Source organism: Polypterus senegalus, chromosome 5 (assembly GCF_016835505.1).
Source record: "Polypterus senegalus isolate Bchr_013 chromosome 5, ASM1683550v1, whole genome shotgun sequence".
Lineage (NCBI taxonomy): Eukaryota > Metazoa > Chordata > Cladistia > Polypteriformes > Polypteridae > Polypterus > Polypterus senegalus.
Genome location: NC_053158.1, coordinates 200718573 through 200735642, shown reverse-complemented (window position 1 = coordinate 200735642; position 17070 = coordinate 200718573). Strand labels below are relative to the sequence as shown.

Genomic DNA, 17070 nt, shown 5'->3' with positions numbered 1-17070 from the left:
TTATTTTTCATATGAAGAGATTAAAAAAAAACAAACACTGCACTCTCGCTCCATACAATAGAAGTGCTTAAAGAGTAACCATAAATTAGGTCAGAAAGCATCATGTATGGATAAAACAACGGAAATGGCCAGAAAAAACAGTTTCAATTTTAGTTGCCTTATTTGTCTTTTATCCTGATGGCTGAAAAGACCCCCTTGGGAAAATGATATTCCTCTTACTAATTTAATACTTTAGTAGCCTTAGCAGTAACACTTGGAGCTTTTATGTCTGATTGACCTAATCAAGAGTTTTCTTTTTGAAGAAGCCTCCAGTGCTCCCTGGAGCTGCAGAAATTGAACTCTTAGGACTCAGAATTTTGTGCAAGCTCTCCAATTCTGTAATATTGAGTTGTTCTCTCAGCCCCTTAGATGGCAAACTGCTTTTCATGACATCTGAGCACCAATCTGCAAGCTGCCTTCAACACTCCTCTCAGCACAGCGGGGTGCTTCACAGCCTTAAAGTGTCATGTCTGCAGAACTGCTGCTTTTTCAGATCCTGTTTGCCAATCTATTGAAGGGCAGCATTGCCTCCGCGCCTTCCTCAAACATTTCTTACATGTGTTTCTGCTAAACGGTTTTGATTTATTGGTTTGGCCTGTAGAGTGAAGTGCATTTTGTGTTAAGACATGTGCTATTTGCATTCTCAGGGTTGTAAGGTGCCAAAGGCCTTCCCTGTGCCATTGGGTATGAGGCAAGACGTGCCAGTCTCTCTCACATACATGCCAAAACTCAGCCACTAAAGACCATTTTAGAATCTCCCGTTGGAGGACAACCCAGGCAGACATTGGGATAAACTCAACACAAACCGCAACTGGGTGTAGGATTCAGGCCCAGGACATGGGGGTCACACATTCGGATTGAAAACTTTACATGGACAACTTAGTGAGGGTGATGAGTGAGTCTTCAATTCAAAAGCTCAACCTTTGTGAACTGTTTGTGCACTGATATAATTTTCGGGAATTATTTATCCACCTTTATAAAAGGATTAGTGTAAGTGTGTTTCTGTGTGTATGTGTCTGATTTGCCAAGTCTGTGCCGTTCCAGAAGATAGTACATCACAAACATTTATAGTGATAAAATGCATTACATTTGTCATTCCAACAGATGGCACATCGCACACATTAACACTCCTTTTTTGAATCTCATACCCGATGGCATTTAACAGAGACATGCATTGCATGTGTCATTCCAACAGATGATGCATTAGACACTTTTAACACTGCTTTCTCCTCCACTCCCCTCAGGCAAACTTTGTCCTCTTCCAACCGACTCCAACTCGCCTGGATGAGGAAGAGCAGCTCCTTTTATCTGAGACCTGGGGCTATTTCTGATGCCGTGGCTGTTGGAAGTAAACTAGGGTCGGACAGAAGTCTGACAAAGTAGAGATTATATTTCCCTGCAGTGCACCCTGGCAGTACCCATGAAACTCAACAGGGCTGCACTCCAGGACTGTAATTCCCAGTATGCCCTGTGGATAACCTGCAGGTTATTGAAGCCTGGGGATGCTGCCATATAGCATATCGGGACACAACATAACTTGTATGCTGTTGTCTCCCCTAGTCCTTCCACTGTTTTGGCCATGCAAGAATATCTGTTCCATCCCAGCTGGAATGCCAGTCTAGGTGTACCATCCCTTACACCATATATGTATTATTATCTTACTTATACACTCACCTAAAGGATTATTAGGAACACCATACTAATACGGTGTTTGACCCCCTTTCGCCTTCAGAACTGCCTTAATTCTACGTGGCATTGATTCAACAAGGTGCTGAAAGCATTCTTTAGAAATGTTGGCCCATATCGATAGGATAGCATCTTACAGTTGATGGAGATTTGTGGGATGCACATCCAGGGCACGAAGCTTCCGTTCCACCACATCCCAAAGATGCTCTATTGGGTTGAGATCTGGTGACTGTGGGGGCCATTTTAGTACAGTGAACTCATTGTCATGTTCAAGAAACCAATTTGAAATGATTCGAGCTTTGTGACATGGTGCATTATCCTGCTGGAAGTAGCCATCAGAGGATGGGTACATGGTGGTCATGAAGGGATGGACATGGTCAGAAACAATGCTCAGGTAGCCCGTGCCATTTAACCGATGCCCAATTGGCACTAAGGGGCCTAAAGTGTGCCAAGAAAACATCCCCCACACCATTACACCACCACCACCAACCTGCACAGTGGTAACAAGGCTTGATGGATCCATGTTCTCATTCTGTTTACGCCACATTCTGACCATTTGAATGTCTCAACAGAAATCGAGACTCATCAGACCAGGCAACATTTTTCCAGTCTTCAACTGTCCAATTTTGGTGAGCTCATGCAAATTGTAGCCTCTTTTTCCTATTTGTAGTGGAGATGAGTGGGGTCTTCTGCTGTTGTAGCCCATCCGCCTCAAGGTTGTGCGTGTTGTGGCTTCACAAATGCTTTGCTGCATACCTCGGTTGTAACGAGTGGTTATTTCAGTCAAAGTTGCTCTTCTATCAGCTTGAATCAGTCGGCCCATTCATTCTCCTCTGACCTCTAGCATCAACAAGGCATTTTTGCCCACAGGACTGCCGCATACTGGATGTTTTTCCCTTTTCACACCATTCTTTGTAAACCCTAGAAATGGTTGTGCGTGAAAATCCCAGTAACTGAGCAGATTGTGAAATACTCAGACCGGCCCGTCTGGCACCAACAACCATGCCACGCTCAAAATTGCTTAAATCCCCTTTCTTTCCCATTCTGACATTCAGTTTGGAGTTCAGGAGATTGTCTTGACCAGGACCACAGCCCTAAATGCATTGAAGCAACTGCCATGTGATTGGTTGATTAGATAATTGCATTAATGAGAAATTGAACAGGTGTTCCTAATAATCCTTTAGGTGAATGTATTGTTGTAAACAATGAGAGTATAGAGATAACTTTTGCCGTTCTTGCCCTTGCTGCCCCAGCTCCTGTAAAGCTAATGCTGTTGCTTCTCTTCATTGCTTTCCTGGCATTCTGCTTAATTCTTCAGTGCTGCTCACTTGTGGGTCTGTGTGTGTGACGGTGGTTACGACAGTCGGGTATACTAAAAGCAGCTGCTTTTAAAAGCGACACATAATTGACATCGACCATAAAGAATCGGTTGTTTAGATTTTATTAAATTGTTTTATGATTAGGAAAATATTGCAAGGCTTTATGGTTTTGTTATCCAGAATTAAAAATGGATGGTTCTGGGTGTCTGGACCATTGATTTGTTCAACCCTGCTATCGTATTTTCCCTCTAAATACATCTTTAAAATCTCTTGAAAAGCTTCATGACAAAGCTTGAAAAATGGCAAACAAATGCTGGAAGTTTACAACACACAATTGTGAATAGACTGCACAGGTACAGACGTGGACAAATGTATCAGTCCCCTTACCTCTCATTGAAAAAGTGCTGTAAGCCTCGTGAAAAGTGATTAAATGAAAAGCCATTGTCCCATGCATGCCTTTGATATGTCATCGAGTAAATGAAAGCCAGTGCGACAAGAGATCAAGTGTTGCTCATTCTACAAAGATCTTCTAAAACAACCTGGACACCTTTGTTGGTGTCTCTAGAACAGATCCTAAATAATTGAATTTGAGTGATTTTTCAATCTCGCTGTTTTCTTGAATTTGTATCACATGTCTCCAGTCCTGCAATCAGTCATTCAGCTGATTTAAATAAGGAGAGAAGCCGTCACTGTGCTGTTTGGTGTCATTGTGTGTCCCACACTGAATGTGGACCAAAAATGCAAATGATAGAGTTGTGTGAGGAGAAAGAAAACGATAGTCAAGCATGTGAAAGTCAAAGACTAGAAGACCATCTCCAAGCAGCATGATGTTCCTGAGAAAACAGTTACAAATATTTTAAAGAGAATGAAGGCCCATTGGACTGTAGCCAGCCTCCCAGGATGTTGCTGCAAGACGGAAATCATCAACAGAATGTAAAGAGGGATAGTGGGAATGATAGACAAAAAGTCAAGGAGAACTTCCAAAGAGATACAAACTGAACTCCAAGGTCCATCAGTGTCTGACCACACTATCCATCGTGTTTTGAGTGACAGTGAGCTTATTGGAAGAAGACCTTGGAGGACTCCACATAACAAAGCCAGGCTGGAATTTGCTAAAATGTATACTGACAAGCCACGATGCTTCTGTATGAATGTCCTTTGGACAGACGAGACAAAACTTGAGTTCTCTGGCAAGTCACATCAGCTGTGTGTCCACAGATGTAAAAATGAAGAACATCACATCTACTGTAGAACATGGAGGAGGTTTGGTTATGTTTTGGGGCTGCTTTGCTGTGTCTGGTATGTGGGTGCCCTGAATGTGTATTTGGAAGGAAAGACATTTTAAGACATTCTGGGGTGAAATGTACTGTCCAGTGTCAGAAAGTTCTGTCTCAGTCGCAGGTTATTAACCCTCCAACCGAATAAGGAGCCAAAACACTTAACTGAAAGCACCCAAGAATGGCTAAGAACAAAACATTGCACACTTCTGAAGTGACCTTCTTGGAGCTCTGATTTGAATAGCATCGAACATTTATGGAAAAAAAATAAAACACGCCATCTGGAGAAGACCCCTGATACCGGACACTGCTGGAGCAGTTTGCTCAGGAAGAGTGGGCCAAATGACCTGTGGACAGGTGCAGAAGTCTCATGGAGAGCTCCAGGAATTGCTAGTTTGCAGAGTATGCAAACTCTAAAGGTTGTACAACAAAATATGAGGTTAAAGGTCCCATCATTTGTATTATTATTTGAAATATTCTGTTGAATCAAAACTCTAAAGCATGGAATAAATGATGGGTGTCAATGACTCTTGTGGCAATTGTGGGTTCTTCCCTTTTTGTGGAGGGGGAACCAACAAATTTGCCCAAGTCTGTAAATCTGCCCAAGTGCTTCTTTTTTTGGATTCTGCTCTTTTTTTTAAGCTTTCTGAGTTTACATCTCATTTCTCTGCTTTGAGACTCAAAAACTAGCCATAATTCTTCACCATGACATTGTACGCTTGATTGTCACTTTCATCCTAACCATAAAGATTATCTTTGGTTGTGTGAAGACCTGCCAGCGCTGCCCTGTGGAAACACCAGCTAAAAATATGCTGCGCGCAGAAGAGAGATTGTTCAGTTGGGCGTGATGACTAAGCTATAGCTCACATCTGCAACTCTCCAGGATTGCGAAGAAGCTTTCCTTAAAAATGTAACGTGTCATCTCAGGGGTCAATGTAGTGGCCTTAAGAGTGAGTTCACCTGTCCAGTTCATGGCTGCTTTTGCCTTTAACTATACAAATCTGATTGTGCAGCAAATCAAAATGGGTTTTAATGGGATGCTCTAGCTTTTCTCCCACAACTCTGAGAGGGATAGCAGAGCACAAGAAGGTGACAACCTTTGTTTGCTTGTGCATTTTTTGTATGGCAGTACCTGAAAGTTGGATGCCATTTGAATAAGAGAGCTACTGGTCTTCTCTGTAAAGCTGTCACTCACTCATCTAACATACTTCATACTTCACAGAACAAAGCTGTGTAAACCATTAATTTTTTTTTTTGTGGTTCAAGGAGATGAAGAATTCAGGCTTACAACAAACTAAAAACTCTGGCAGTGTCTGTCATTTTTCCAACTTTTGTGCACCTTCCAGCATTCCTTCCACTTTTATTCTGCCTCAGTCCATTGCTTTATATGTTAGCTACAGAAGAGGAAAGCAGCTTATCCTGATAAATGTGAATTTATAGTGCCTTAAAGTATTCCAACCCCATCACTTTTTTTCATATTTTGTTATTATGCCTCCCTTATGTTAATTTTTTTTTTTTTTACTTACATTTTGTTTCACATTAAGCAACACTCAAAACCCCAGAAAGAAAGCAGAGATAGGATAATAAACATTTTTGCAAATGTATTACAATAAAACAAAAATCCCTGAAACATCCCATTGACTTTAGTATTCAGACCATTTACTTGATACTGAGTTGAAGCCCCTTTGCCAGCCATTCTAGCCTTGGAGTCTCTTTGGGTCTTTCCTCTCAAGCTCTGCAAGGTTGAATGGAGACCGTCAGTGCCCAGTTGTTTTCAGGTTTTTCCAGAGTTGTTCTGAATATTGGCAGAGTTTCTTTGCAGCTCAGTTGATCGAGCTGCCCTGTGGGACATCCTGAGGGTTCGCAGGATCCCCTCGAGGTTGCTGGATATCATGGCCGGCCTGTACACTGGTACTGTGAGTGCTATGCAGAATGGAGGCAGAACCTCTGCGTTTTTCCCAGTTGATTCTGGAGTTTGTCAGTGGTGTGTTCTGCTCCTACTCTGTTCAATGCTTGTATAGACTGGGTGCTGGGCAAGGTCGTGGGGTCTAGCATTTGTGCGGCATCTGTTGGTGAAGAAAGATTCACGGATCTTGACTTTGCTGACGGTGCTGTGATCTTCATGGAGTCAATGGAGGCTCTGATCGGGGGTCTCAAGAGACTGAGTGAGGAGTCTGAGTGTCTGGGCTTCCGAGTGTCCTGATAAAAACCAAAGAGCCAGGCCTTTAATGACCACTTGGGCACGTCCATCAGCTGTGTGTTTGTTTACGGAGAGAGTGTTGACCTCGTCAAGAGGTTTACTTACCTTGGCAGTGACATTCATGCGACTCTGGTTTCTCTTCCTGTGAAGTCAGTAGACGGATTGAGAGAGCATGGGGAGTCAAGAGGTTGCTGGAAAGGGGTGTTTGGCGCTCCCGATATCTATGCAAATGGACGACGGTCCAAGTCATTAGAGTGCTGGTGCTTCCTGTCTTGCTATACGGTTTGCGAGACATGGATGCTATCAAGTGACCTGAGACGAAGACTGGATGGACTCCTTTGGTGCTGTGTCTCTCCGGAAAATCCTTGGGTACTGCTGGTTTGACTTTGTGTCGAATGAGCGGTTGCTCATGGATTCCCGAATGCGACACATTACCTGCATTGTGAGGTAGCATCAGTTGCTTTCATATCCAGGTTCTGGCTGAGCCACTCAAGGACACACACAGACCCTAAGCCATTGTTGTGTTGTCTTTGTTTTGTCCCATTGGAAGGTGGACTTTCAGCCCACTCTAATGTTCTGGGTGCTCTGAAGCAGGTCTCTCTATTATATAAAAAAAAAAATCCTGGGATGAGACAAGGCTTTTTCAGAGCGATAATTTCATGTCCCACGAGACGAGACTTTGTGCCAAGAGATTTAACCATGCCCATGGTCCACTCACCTCTCATTCATGTGATTGCTATTGTCAGACAGAGTTCCTGTGCTCTCAGCTCTTATACATTTTTATGTTTTCCTCTTTTTAATACAAGACATACAATCTATTAGTTTCCTTTGATGTAGTCCTTTTTTGGACAATAGTTTTATACGTTCTAGATGAAACGTCAACAACTAAGCAAAGAAGAAAGGAGAAAAGAGGCCCAAAAGCGTTGGAGAGAAAAGAATTAGAAAAAGAACAATAATAATCTAAGTGTAAATTCGGAAAATAAGGAAAGTTTTCTAATGAGACCGTAACAAGTGGAATTGAAAACCTAACAGGTCCAAGCGGGGGCGGAAATAAAAGACAAAGAGTAGTAGACAAAGTAGAATGTCATAAAGAGTTGGTGCGATACACATGTAGAGCAGGTTAGAGATTATGAAAGTACTAAAATTTGAAAGTCTCAAAAATCCTGATAGTAAAGATCACATTAGCGCAAACAAATGGAAATTATTACTCGGTGAAATAACGGAACAGCAAAAAGAGATTTAATATACGGACATAGGTGATATGACAGAAGTATGTAGATATTGTTCGGCTTTAAATGTTTAAGTCAGAGACTTCTAGGTCATCTAATTTGTCTTGCCATCAGGGAAAAGTAGTGTTTCTTCCCAATGAAGAGGTGTATCTGCGAGAAATAAAAGATTTGTTATTTGGTGAAAGTGAAATCCACAAACACTACAGGCAAAATATCAGAATCTACAATAATCTGTTCGCGTTTGCATCATTCAATGCTTAAAACGTAGATTTACATGATTCAGGACCGTACACTATGAGGATCTGTAGTCCTCCAACAATTAAAGCTACAACAAGTTTAATTTCTAAGAAACTGCAATTTGATCAAGTTTATATTTATGATCATGGAGAAGTGATGCAACATAGAATCGAAAGAGTTAAATGATTGGACGTATGAGAAATTCTACAGCCAATAATGGATACAAATCCATACGTCCAAAACAAATTTATCTGTAAAACACGGACAAAGAAGTTTTCTTGGATTTCCATATGAATCAGAGAGATCACGCTCACATATATAATAAACCAACATGGGACGAATTGTCAGCGATAATAGTTTCGAAAGACGAAGATATAAAACACAAAGTTGATATTCGTGTTTATCCAAAAGCACAGCACGATTTGTCGTAAGCGGCAGATCCGGGAAATGGCAAGCGCATATAGCCCGCATGGGGGTTGGCGAGCAGAGGGCAGAGCCCCCTAGCCTCCATTAAGGAAATCTCAGCACTTTGCTCTGTTCAGCTTTTACTCATCCCTTATTAGTCTCCCAGTCCCTGGTGTTACAACTGCCATGCTACACCATTGAAATGGCATTGTACAGGTGATGAGTGGTGTCTGGTTACCGTAAGTCGTGATGTTAATTTTGCCTTCATCAGACAAGAGTATCTTGTTTCTCACAATCTGAGAGTCCTTTAGGTACCTTCTCATAAACTCCAAGTGGGCTTCTATGTGTATAAAAACTGGCTTATGTGTTTGTTACAGAGGGCTTAACAGTCTTGTTGCATCTGGAAAGAAGCTACTGCACATTCTGACTACTCTTGCTTTCATGGAGCAATAGCTCCCATCAGATAGCAAGAGATCAAAGAGTCCATGAGAGGGCGGTATAAGGAGTCCCTCACAATGTAGAGGGCCTTCTAACCCCTCTCAGACAGCCTCACCACATGTTGAGTCTTCCTGTCAGGCACAGGTGCAGTTTCCGTACCAAGGTGTAATGCATCTTGCCAGGACACTCTCAGTAGTGCCCCGTTTTAAAGTGGTAAGGATGAGTGGGGGGATTCTCATTCGCTTCAGCCTCCTAGGGAAGTGCAACCTCTGCTGAGCTTTTTCGACCTGGTGTGTGGTATCGAGAGTCCAGGAGACATCCTCATTGATGTGGACGCCCAAGAACTTTGTTCAGCTCTCCTTCTCCATAGGGAAGCCACTGCTATGTAGTGGGAGATGTTCAGCCTTTGTTCCAAAGTCCACAATCAATGCTTTTGTCTTGCTTACATTAAGGGGCAGATTGTTGTCGCCACACCAGCTCACTAACTGTAAGATGTTTCATCTTCATTAGTGATGAGTTCCACTGCTGTTGTATCATCAGCAGATTTTACGAGTTGGATTTGTTCTGAATTTGGTAGTACAGTTATGTGTTAGCAATTTAAAGAGCAGTGGACTGAGCACGCAGCCCTGAGGGGCATCTGTGCTCAGTTTGATGGCGTGTGATGTCTTAGTGCCAACATGTACTGCCTGGTGTCTTTTTGACAAGAAGTCCAAGATCCAGTTACAAAGTGAGGTGTTCAATCTGAGCACAGAAAGTTTCACTATTAGCTGCTGTGGGATGATTGTATTAAAGGCTGAGATGAAGTCAATAAACAGAATCCTGGCAAAGCTGTTCTTTTTATCCAGGTGAGGTGGGATAGGATGGTGCACGGGGCAAGTGTGATGAGGATTTGAGAGAAATAACAGTTCAGATGGAGCTGAATGAAAGTCTTATTGAGAGTGATAAGATGGACAGGACATGTGTGGTGGATGGGCAACTCAGGAATAGCAAGAAGAGTGGAAAGATGGATTCCAATAGGAAGAAGATGGACAGGAAGGCCAAGAAAGATATGGTGATAGAGGAAACAAAATGAAGAACTCTGGAGGAAGTGGCACAGGATAGAGAGAAATGAAGGAAGATTTAGAACAGGAGGGGGTGCAGCGTCAAAAACGAAAGAAGTCCGGCTAACTAACTTACTAATTGATTAATTAGTTTGCCAGAATGTTTTAAATTCAATTGTTGCTCTGTCAGTCTGGGGTATTGGGTCTTACCTGATGATGTAATAAATGAATGTAAACAATTTTTGCGTAAAGCTGCAGCATAACATAATGTAAGTAAGTAAAGACTTTGTAAAGGAGCTGTGTGCTGAATCTCCGTAATCTGTGGTCATTGGGTAAAGCAGACAGAGAGCAGTAATAATTGTGCCATCACCTTAAGTAGCCCTGCTGAGAAGCAGAGATTCCCATTTAGACACTTAGAACATTAGACGAGAAGAAGCCATTCAGCCCAACAAAGCTCGCCAGTCCTGTCCACTGAATTCTTCTGAACATAACATCAAGTGAAGCTTTGAAAGTCCCTGAAGTCCTACTGTCCACCACACTACTTGGTCAGTTACTCCACGTGTCTGTGGTTCTCTGTGTAAAGAAAAACTTCCTGATGTTTGTGTGAAATGTACCTTTATCAAGCTACACAAACAGGAAGAGACAGAGAAAGGAAGTGACTTTCATGAGGCATTTTATGTTATTTATGGAAGCTTTTGCTTTGTATGTCTTTATGGACCTCACAGTTCCAGAGACCCAGGTTTAAAAACTACAGTCTGGTTGGAGTGAACACGTTCCCGATGTGGAATCTTTGTTCTGCTGAAGCCTAAGCATCATCTAGTCCAGAGATAAAAATCACAAACAAGAACAAAACCAGAGTCAGAACCAAAGAGACAAACCGATGTTTGATTCACTAAGCTAAAAACACGAGACAAGAATCAGAATCGTAACCCGGAAAGTAAGTCTGAAAACTGAGAATAAAAATACATGTTAAGTCTTTTAGTTTTCTTCAAAACTTTCTGATCAGTACGTGGTATGGATTACCATCAACCGAGATGTTGCATGTAAATTAGGCTCTTGAAGACCCCCAAAGTCGCACCGTCTTTCATTTTCTGTGAGCAGTGTATCTGCTCTAATCCTTGCCTGAAATGGTGCCCTGATATGGGGAGAACCACATAGAAAAAAGTGTTGTCATTTCTATGTTGTGTGACCAAAAATGTCTGCAAATCCCCTTACATAAAAGGTCTGCATTGTGCACTTTTTGAATCACGATGTCTGAATCGTTTGGTTTGTAATTTTGGTTTTATTACAAGAACAAGAAAATACGAACACATAACTCCAGTTCTTAAATCCTTACACCTGCTCCCGGTTAAGTTGAGGGCAGTTTTCAGAATCCTCCTTTTAACATATAAAGCATTAAATGGCCGAGGTCCGGCTTACTTGTCTGATCTTATCATGACTTACAAACCAGAGCGCACTTTAAGATCTCAAGATGCCGGTCTGCTTATGATTCCAAGGATTAATAAAATAGCTGTGGGAGGTCGAGCTTTTAGTTACAGGACCCCTAAACTGTGGACTGGTCTACCTGCTACTATAAGAGATGCCCCTTCGGTCTTAGCTTTTAAATCCCGGCTGAAGACTCACGACTTCAGTTTAGCACACCCTGACTAGAGCTGCTGATTTACTGTACAGACTGCATCTCTGTTGTCGGTCATTAGCACTAAAACAGAAGTAACATGAAAGTTAGAATTTGTTACTCACCCTCCTCACCTATTCTGTTTCTCTTCTTGGTACTCAAATGTGGCACTTGGTGCCACGGCCTACCTGCCGAATTGTTCTGCCTGCCTAAGGTAAAGTCATCCCTGATGGTGGATCACAGGAATCATGGGAAAGTGGGGTGCTTTCATCGGATTAGTGCTACTTCAGCTGTGGAATGGCCAAATGGGGGAGGCAGCTTGATGGCTGAGGTCTCCAGGACTCTAAACAAATCCAAATCATATTATGTGATATCATCTACTGTTAAATTCTACTCTGTACTTCTAATATTTTTATTTTTATACCATATTGAGGATTCTTGTGTTCTGTGTATTGTATTGTATTGACCCCCTTCCTTTTGACACCCATTGCATGCCCAACCTACCTGGAAAGGGATCTCTCTTTGAATTGCCTTTCCTGAGGTTTCTTCCATTTTTTTTCCCCTACAAGGGTTTTTTTGGGAGTTTTTTCTTGTCTTCTGAGAGAGTCAAGGCTGGGGGGCTGTCAAGAGGCAGGGCCTGTTAAAGCCCATTGCGGCACTTCCTGTGTGATTTTGGGCTAAACAAAAAATAAATTGCATTGCATTTCATTGTAATTTTAAACTGTGAAGCAGAGCGGGAAACCAAAGAAAAAGGTGTCTTTGTCCCAAACATTATGGAGGGCACTGAGATTTTCTATTTATGTGAGAATTTGTACAAATAAATAGAAAACGCATCCATACCACATTACCAACAGTACCAGAAATGTCAACTTCAACTTGAAAAGTACCGAAGTTATTGTTTAAGATGGAAAGTAAAATAAAACTACTAAGCAAGAAAGACTGGTGAACTGCTGAGTCCAGTGATGAGTGTGGTCTTACCTGTTCAGTCACTTGGTGTGTGTGTGTGTGTGTGTGTGTGTGTGTGTGTGTCCTGACTTTTCAGCTTTCAGGACATTTCAGGTTAGAGTGCCTCAGGGTTTCTTAACAATATATTATGAGTTCTAACTATTGTTAAAAGACTTAGGTGTGAAGATTATCTGTTTATGCAAACATTTAATCCTGTAGAGGTAAAATGTTTTTGCCTTTTGTTAATGGTAAGGGAAAGCAAATCTGTTTGTGTTGTCATACTTAAAATGACTCATGTATGTGAGTCAGAGAGAGAAATATTCCAGAAATGCGTGCAAGACAAAATAAATATAGCACTTTGTTGTCCCTTCCTTCATTGTTTCTTTGTGAGCAGATGAAACCTCTCATTAAATAAGCAGAATATTCCCGGTTAAGGAAGTGGGGTGCAACTAACCAACAGTGCTGTCTGTGTGTCTCGTAACTGGCTATTTATGTTTTCAAGCACACGTAACCAACAGATTTTTTTTTCTTTCCTTTCCCTACAGAACATGGTCAAAATGAAGAAAACTATGCACAAGCCCTAGATAAATTTGGTAGTAATTTTATAAGCCGAGACAACCCTGACCTAGGAACTGCCTTTGTGAAATTTTCATCCCTTACAAAGGAATTATCGTCTCTGCTGAAGAACTTGGTAAGTGTTTTTTCTATGTTAAGCACGTCATTGAATGAGCTGTTACAAAATCTAGTAGTTTACACTTTTAACCATTTTAAAATGTTCTAATGTTTTTTGATTACTTGAGGATCCGTACCATCACTGTGTTAAAAATATTCCAACATGTCAAGTGGTGACGTACGTAGCACAAATGAAATTGTTAATTGAATTCTGAAGTCTAAAAATCCTGCAGAACGTTGCATGTTTATTCTTCTTTGCCACTCCATTTAGGCAGTTGACTCTGACCTTGTGCACGGCTTCTCTCATATAAAATATGGCAGATTCAGACAGTATTGAGACCCCATCACTCTCTGCTCACTTTGTGTTGTGTTGTAGATTTCATTTTAAATGATACATTTGCCCATCAAGCTACACTCAGTGACCCATACTGACAAAGTGAAAGATTTTTTTCAGAAAGGTTTGCAAATTATTAAAAAATTTGAATTAAAACAATTTGGATCCTTAATTCAGTGCTTTGTAGAATCAGTAGTTCCAGCTTAAGAATCTACTTGGTGTAAGGCTCTACAAGCTCTGCGCCCCTGAATCTGGACAGTTTATCTCATTTTTTCCTTGCAGGTCCCGTCAAGCTCTGTTTGACTGGATGGGAAATGTTTGAAAAACCACCATCTTCAGCTCTATGGGGTTTAAATCTGAGCTTTGGCTGGGCCACTCAAGGACACACAGAGACTTGTCCAGAAGCCACTACAGTGTTGTCTTGGCTGTATTCTTCAGGTTATTGTCGTGCTGAAGGTTGTACCGTCACCCCAGTCTGAGGTTCCTTGTACTCTGGAAAAGGTTTTCTTCAAGGACTTCTCTGTATTTGGCCACATCCATCTTTCCTTAAAGTCTCCCTGTCCCTGCAAACCCATAGCTTGATGTTGCCACCAAGATGCTTTGCCATAAAGATGGCATTTGGAAGATGACGAGCAACCCTGGTCTATGCCAGACATAATACTTGGAGTTCTGCCCAAACAACAACAATTTATTTCTTCAAATGCTTCAAAAATAAAGTAGTAAACAACCTCAGCTAATTGATGGAGTTCAGAGAGTTCGGTTTTTGTCTTGTCACACCAGTGGATCTTTATTCTCATTCTTTCAGTGTCCCACAAACAACATGTGGTAAATAACATATTAAACAAATGATATTTTTGAGTGTGGTCTTCCTTTAAAGATAGAATGATTGTTTAAAATATTCAATTAAAAGTTGTCATTTCCAGTATGTTGTAATTTTTTGTGGTCTCATTCATTTTTTGATGTTTTGTTTTACTTTTAGCTCCAGAGCTTGAGTCACAATGTTATTTTTACCCTCGATTCTCTTTTAAAAGGGGATCTGAAAGGAGTCAAAGGGGTAAGGTTCCAAAACTTCAATTTTGAATTGTAAATAATAATATAATAATAATAATATTGGTAATAATCTAATCTCATCTTCTTATTCACTTTCCCTGGTGAGAACTGCAGCCCAAACAGGTCAGTGAAGACTTCCCTGTCCTTAGCTATAGATTCCAGCTCATCCTGGAAAATTCTCAAGTCCTCTGAGAGATATAATCCCTCCAGTGGGTCTCTGCCCAGTGGGACATGCCTGGAGAGCCGCTTGGGAGGCATTCTTAAACCATCTCAATTGGCTGTTCTCAATACAGTGGAGCAGAAACTTTACTTTGAGGCCCTCTGGAATCGCTGAGCTTCTATCACGGAATGTCAGTCCAGTCCCCCTGCAAAGAAACCTCGTTTCTCTAGATTCCTCTCGGGACCTCAGTCTTTAGTCACAGCTCATCACCAAAGTTGAGGACAGTGATGTAGATCAACCAGTAAACTGACGAGTTTCATCGTCAGACTCGCCACTGCAGGCAGCACAGCACCCACTTTCACCCCATTCTGATTGTGGATCTCACATGATCAAGATCACGAGATAAGTGAACTCCATCAGTAAGGGTGGTTGATGCCCCCTCACCTGGAGAGCACAATCCCCTCTTTTCTGAGAGAGAACCCTGACCTTAGACTTGGATGTGCTCATCCTCATCCCAGTTGCTTCACACTTGACAGTGAATCGCTCGAGTGTGTCTCAAAGGTCACAGTCTGATGAGGCAAGTGGACAACATCACCTGTGTAAACCAATAATAGCCACCCCTAACCTCACCTCACCTAACCACAATAATATTAATAATATACATTGTGAACCTGGCCCGGACACAGACAGGCGGACATGTTGTTAAAACACCACCACACGTTTATTTTCAATATATACAAATGATATGGTCACAAAGACCCCAGTTCATTGGTCACTCAGACCCCAGTCACGTGCACAATTACCCCAATCACAGTCCTGGCCACAATGCCTTTCTTCGGGCCACCTCCACAGCTCTCCTGAGCTTCGTCCTTCCACCTCCCGACTCCAGCCTCGAATGATGAGAGACGGCCCCTTTTATAGAGTCCCCGGATGAGCCCCAGGTGTTCTCGGCATTCCTCCTCTAGCCACGCCCCAACGTGGCGGAAGTGCCGGCTGTCCTCCCGGCAGCTCTCCGGGTGCCGTCCTAATTCTTCCCCCGGCACTTCCTGGTGTGGCGAAAGTACTGGGGGGAACAGGTCCCCAAGGCATTGGGGCACCTCCTGGCGGTGACCACGGGCCCCTACAGGGTGGAGCTTCCATGCCCTGTACCCTTGGCCCCCAAAGCAACCAGGAAGGCGACCCCCACGTGATCCAGGGTGGGCACAGACCCACATCCGGTCCCTCATGGCGTCCCGGCCGGGCTATGGCCCTTGGCATCCCTGACAACATGTAAGCATTACAGTTTAAGAAATACAAAATGCTTTATATATTAAAAATGCAACTTTTACAAACATAACTCTTCTCATATACACAGATTTAATTTGTGCTCTCTACCTTTTTTGTAGGACCTTAAAAAACCATTTGATAAGGCCTGGAAGGATTATGAAGCCAAGTTGTAAGTTTGGTTTTCTTTATTAATTCTTTTTAATTTAAAAATGTCTTTTAATAAAATGCACAAGATTGTTTTAGTTGATTTTTATTTGCTTGTGTACAACATTTCCATACACATCTTGTGTTTGTTTGCCTTTATCCCACATTTGTCTTTTGTAGCCAGACATGTCCAAAATTTTGTTTCTGTGACCCTGGTGTTGACCTTCATCCAATTCTTACCCTCTTCCATTGTCATCATTTCATTGTCCTCTGCACGCTCTTTTGTCTGCTGGCTTCAGTTCTCAGATCGGGATCTGCTTTGATCCTTTGGTGACATTTTAGTCAATACTGCCTTGAAATTTGAATAATCAGTAGGCTCAAATTTTGCAGGCCCTTAATGGCAAGAATAGGTATATATTTACAAAAAAATGAAGTTGGTCAGACTAAGTATTAAATTCCTTGTCTTTATACTATCTGTGATGGATTACCATACTGTCCCGGCTTCTTACGATTTGGGATTGTAAGAAAAAGATTACAGAAGGAAAATATTCTGTTCTGTGACACCACACCGATTTCTTCATTCTTATTTCAGAGGCACAGCCGAGTTCTCCTCCAGTTGTATGTGTTAATGCAAAATATGCTCTGCTTGGTGCTGCCGCCTCAAAGATGGTTTACGCGATAACTTGTCGAAAGGATCTGTCTGTAATAGGGTTGTGCAATATACCTGTAATGGGAAAAGTACTGAAAAACTCTGTTTAAAACGGGTACAGTACTAGCATTTCAGGATTTTTGGTTTACAGAAGTAAATGTCAGCTTTCCTCGCTATCCGCTCCCCATCTCCCTCCCCTTCAACACTTGCCACTGCAGTTGTGGAATTGCGTCCATTCTTTATACTTCATGAAACTAAATGACATGCTTCAACGTAATCAGAACTTTCCAGTGAGTCCATTGCATCACTGCATTCATGTATTTATGTGGACCCCCAATAGCTCTGATGAGGTCGGACCTTCACGG

The 17070-nt window shown here is 41.9% G+C and overlaps 1 protein-coding gene across 5 annotated transcripts in view; it reads left to right on the top strand.

Moving 5' to 3' along the window:
* Positions 1 to 17070, top strand: part of LOC120529808 (arf-GAP with SH3 domain, ANK repeat and PH domain-containing protein 1-like) — a 347163-nt gene that overhangs the window by 200253 nt on the left and 129840 nt on the right. For all 5 annotated transcript variants that reach the window (XM_039753980.1, XM_039753979.1, XM_039753978.1 and 2 more), the window contains exons 5-7: positions 12976 to 13121; positions 14416 to 14490; positions 16032 to 16081. In XM_039753980.1, the coding sequence (XP_039609914.1) occupies positions 12976 to 13121; positions 14416 to 14490; positions 16032 to 16081 (271 nt within the window). The remainder of the gene's footprint in view (positions 1 to 12975; positions 13122 to 14415; positions 14491 to 16031; positions 16082 to 17070) is intronic.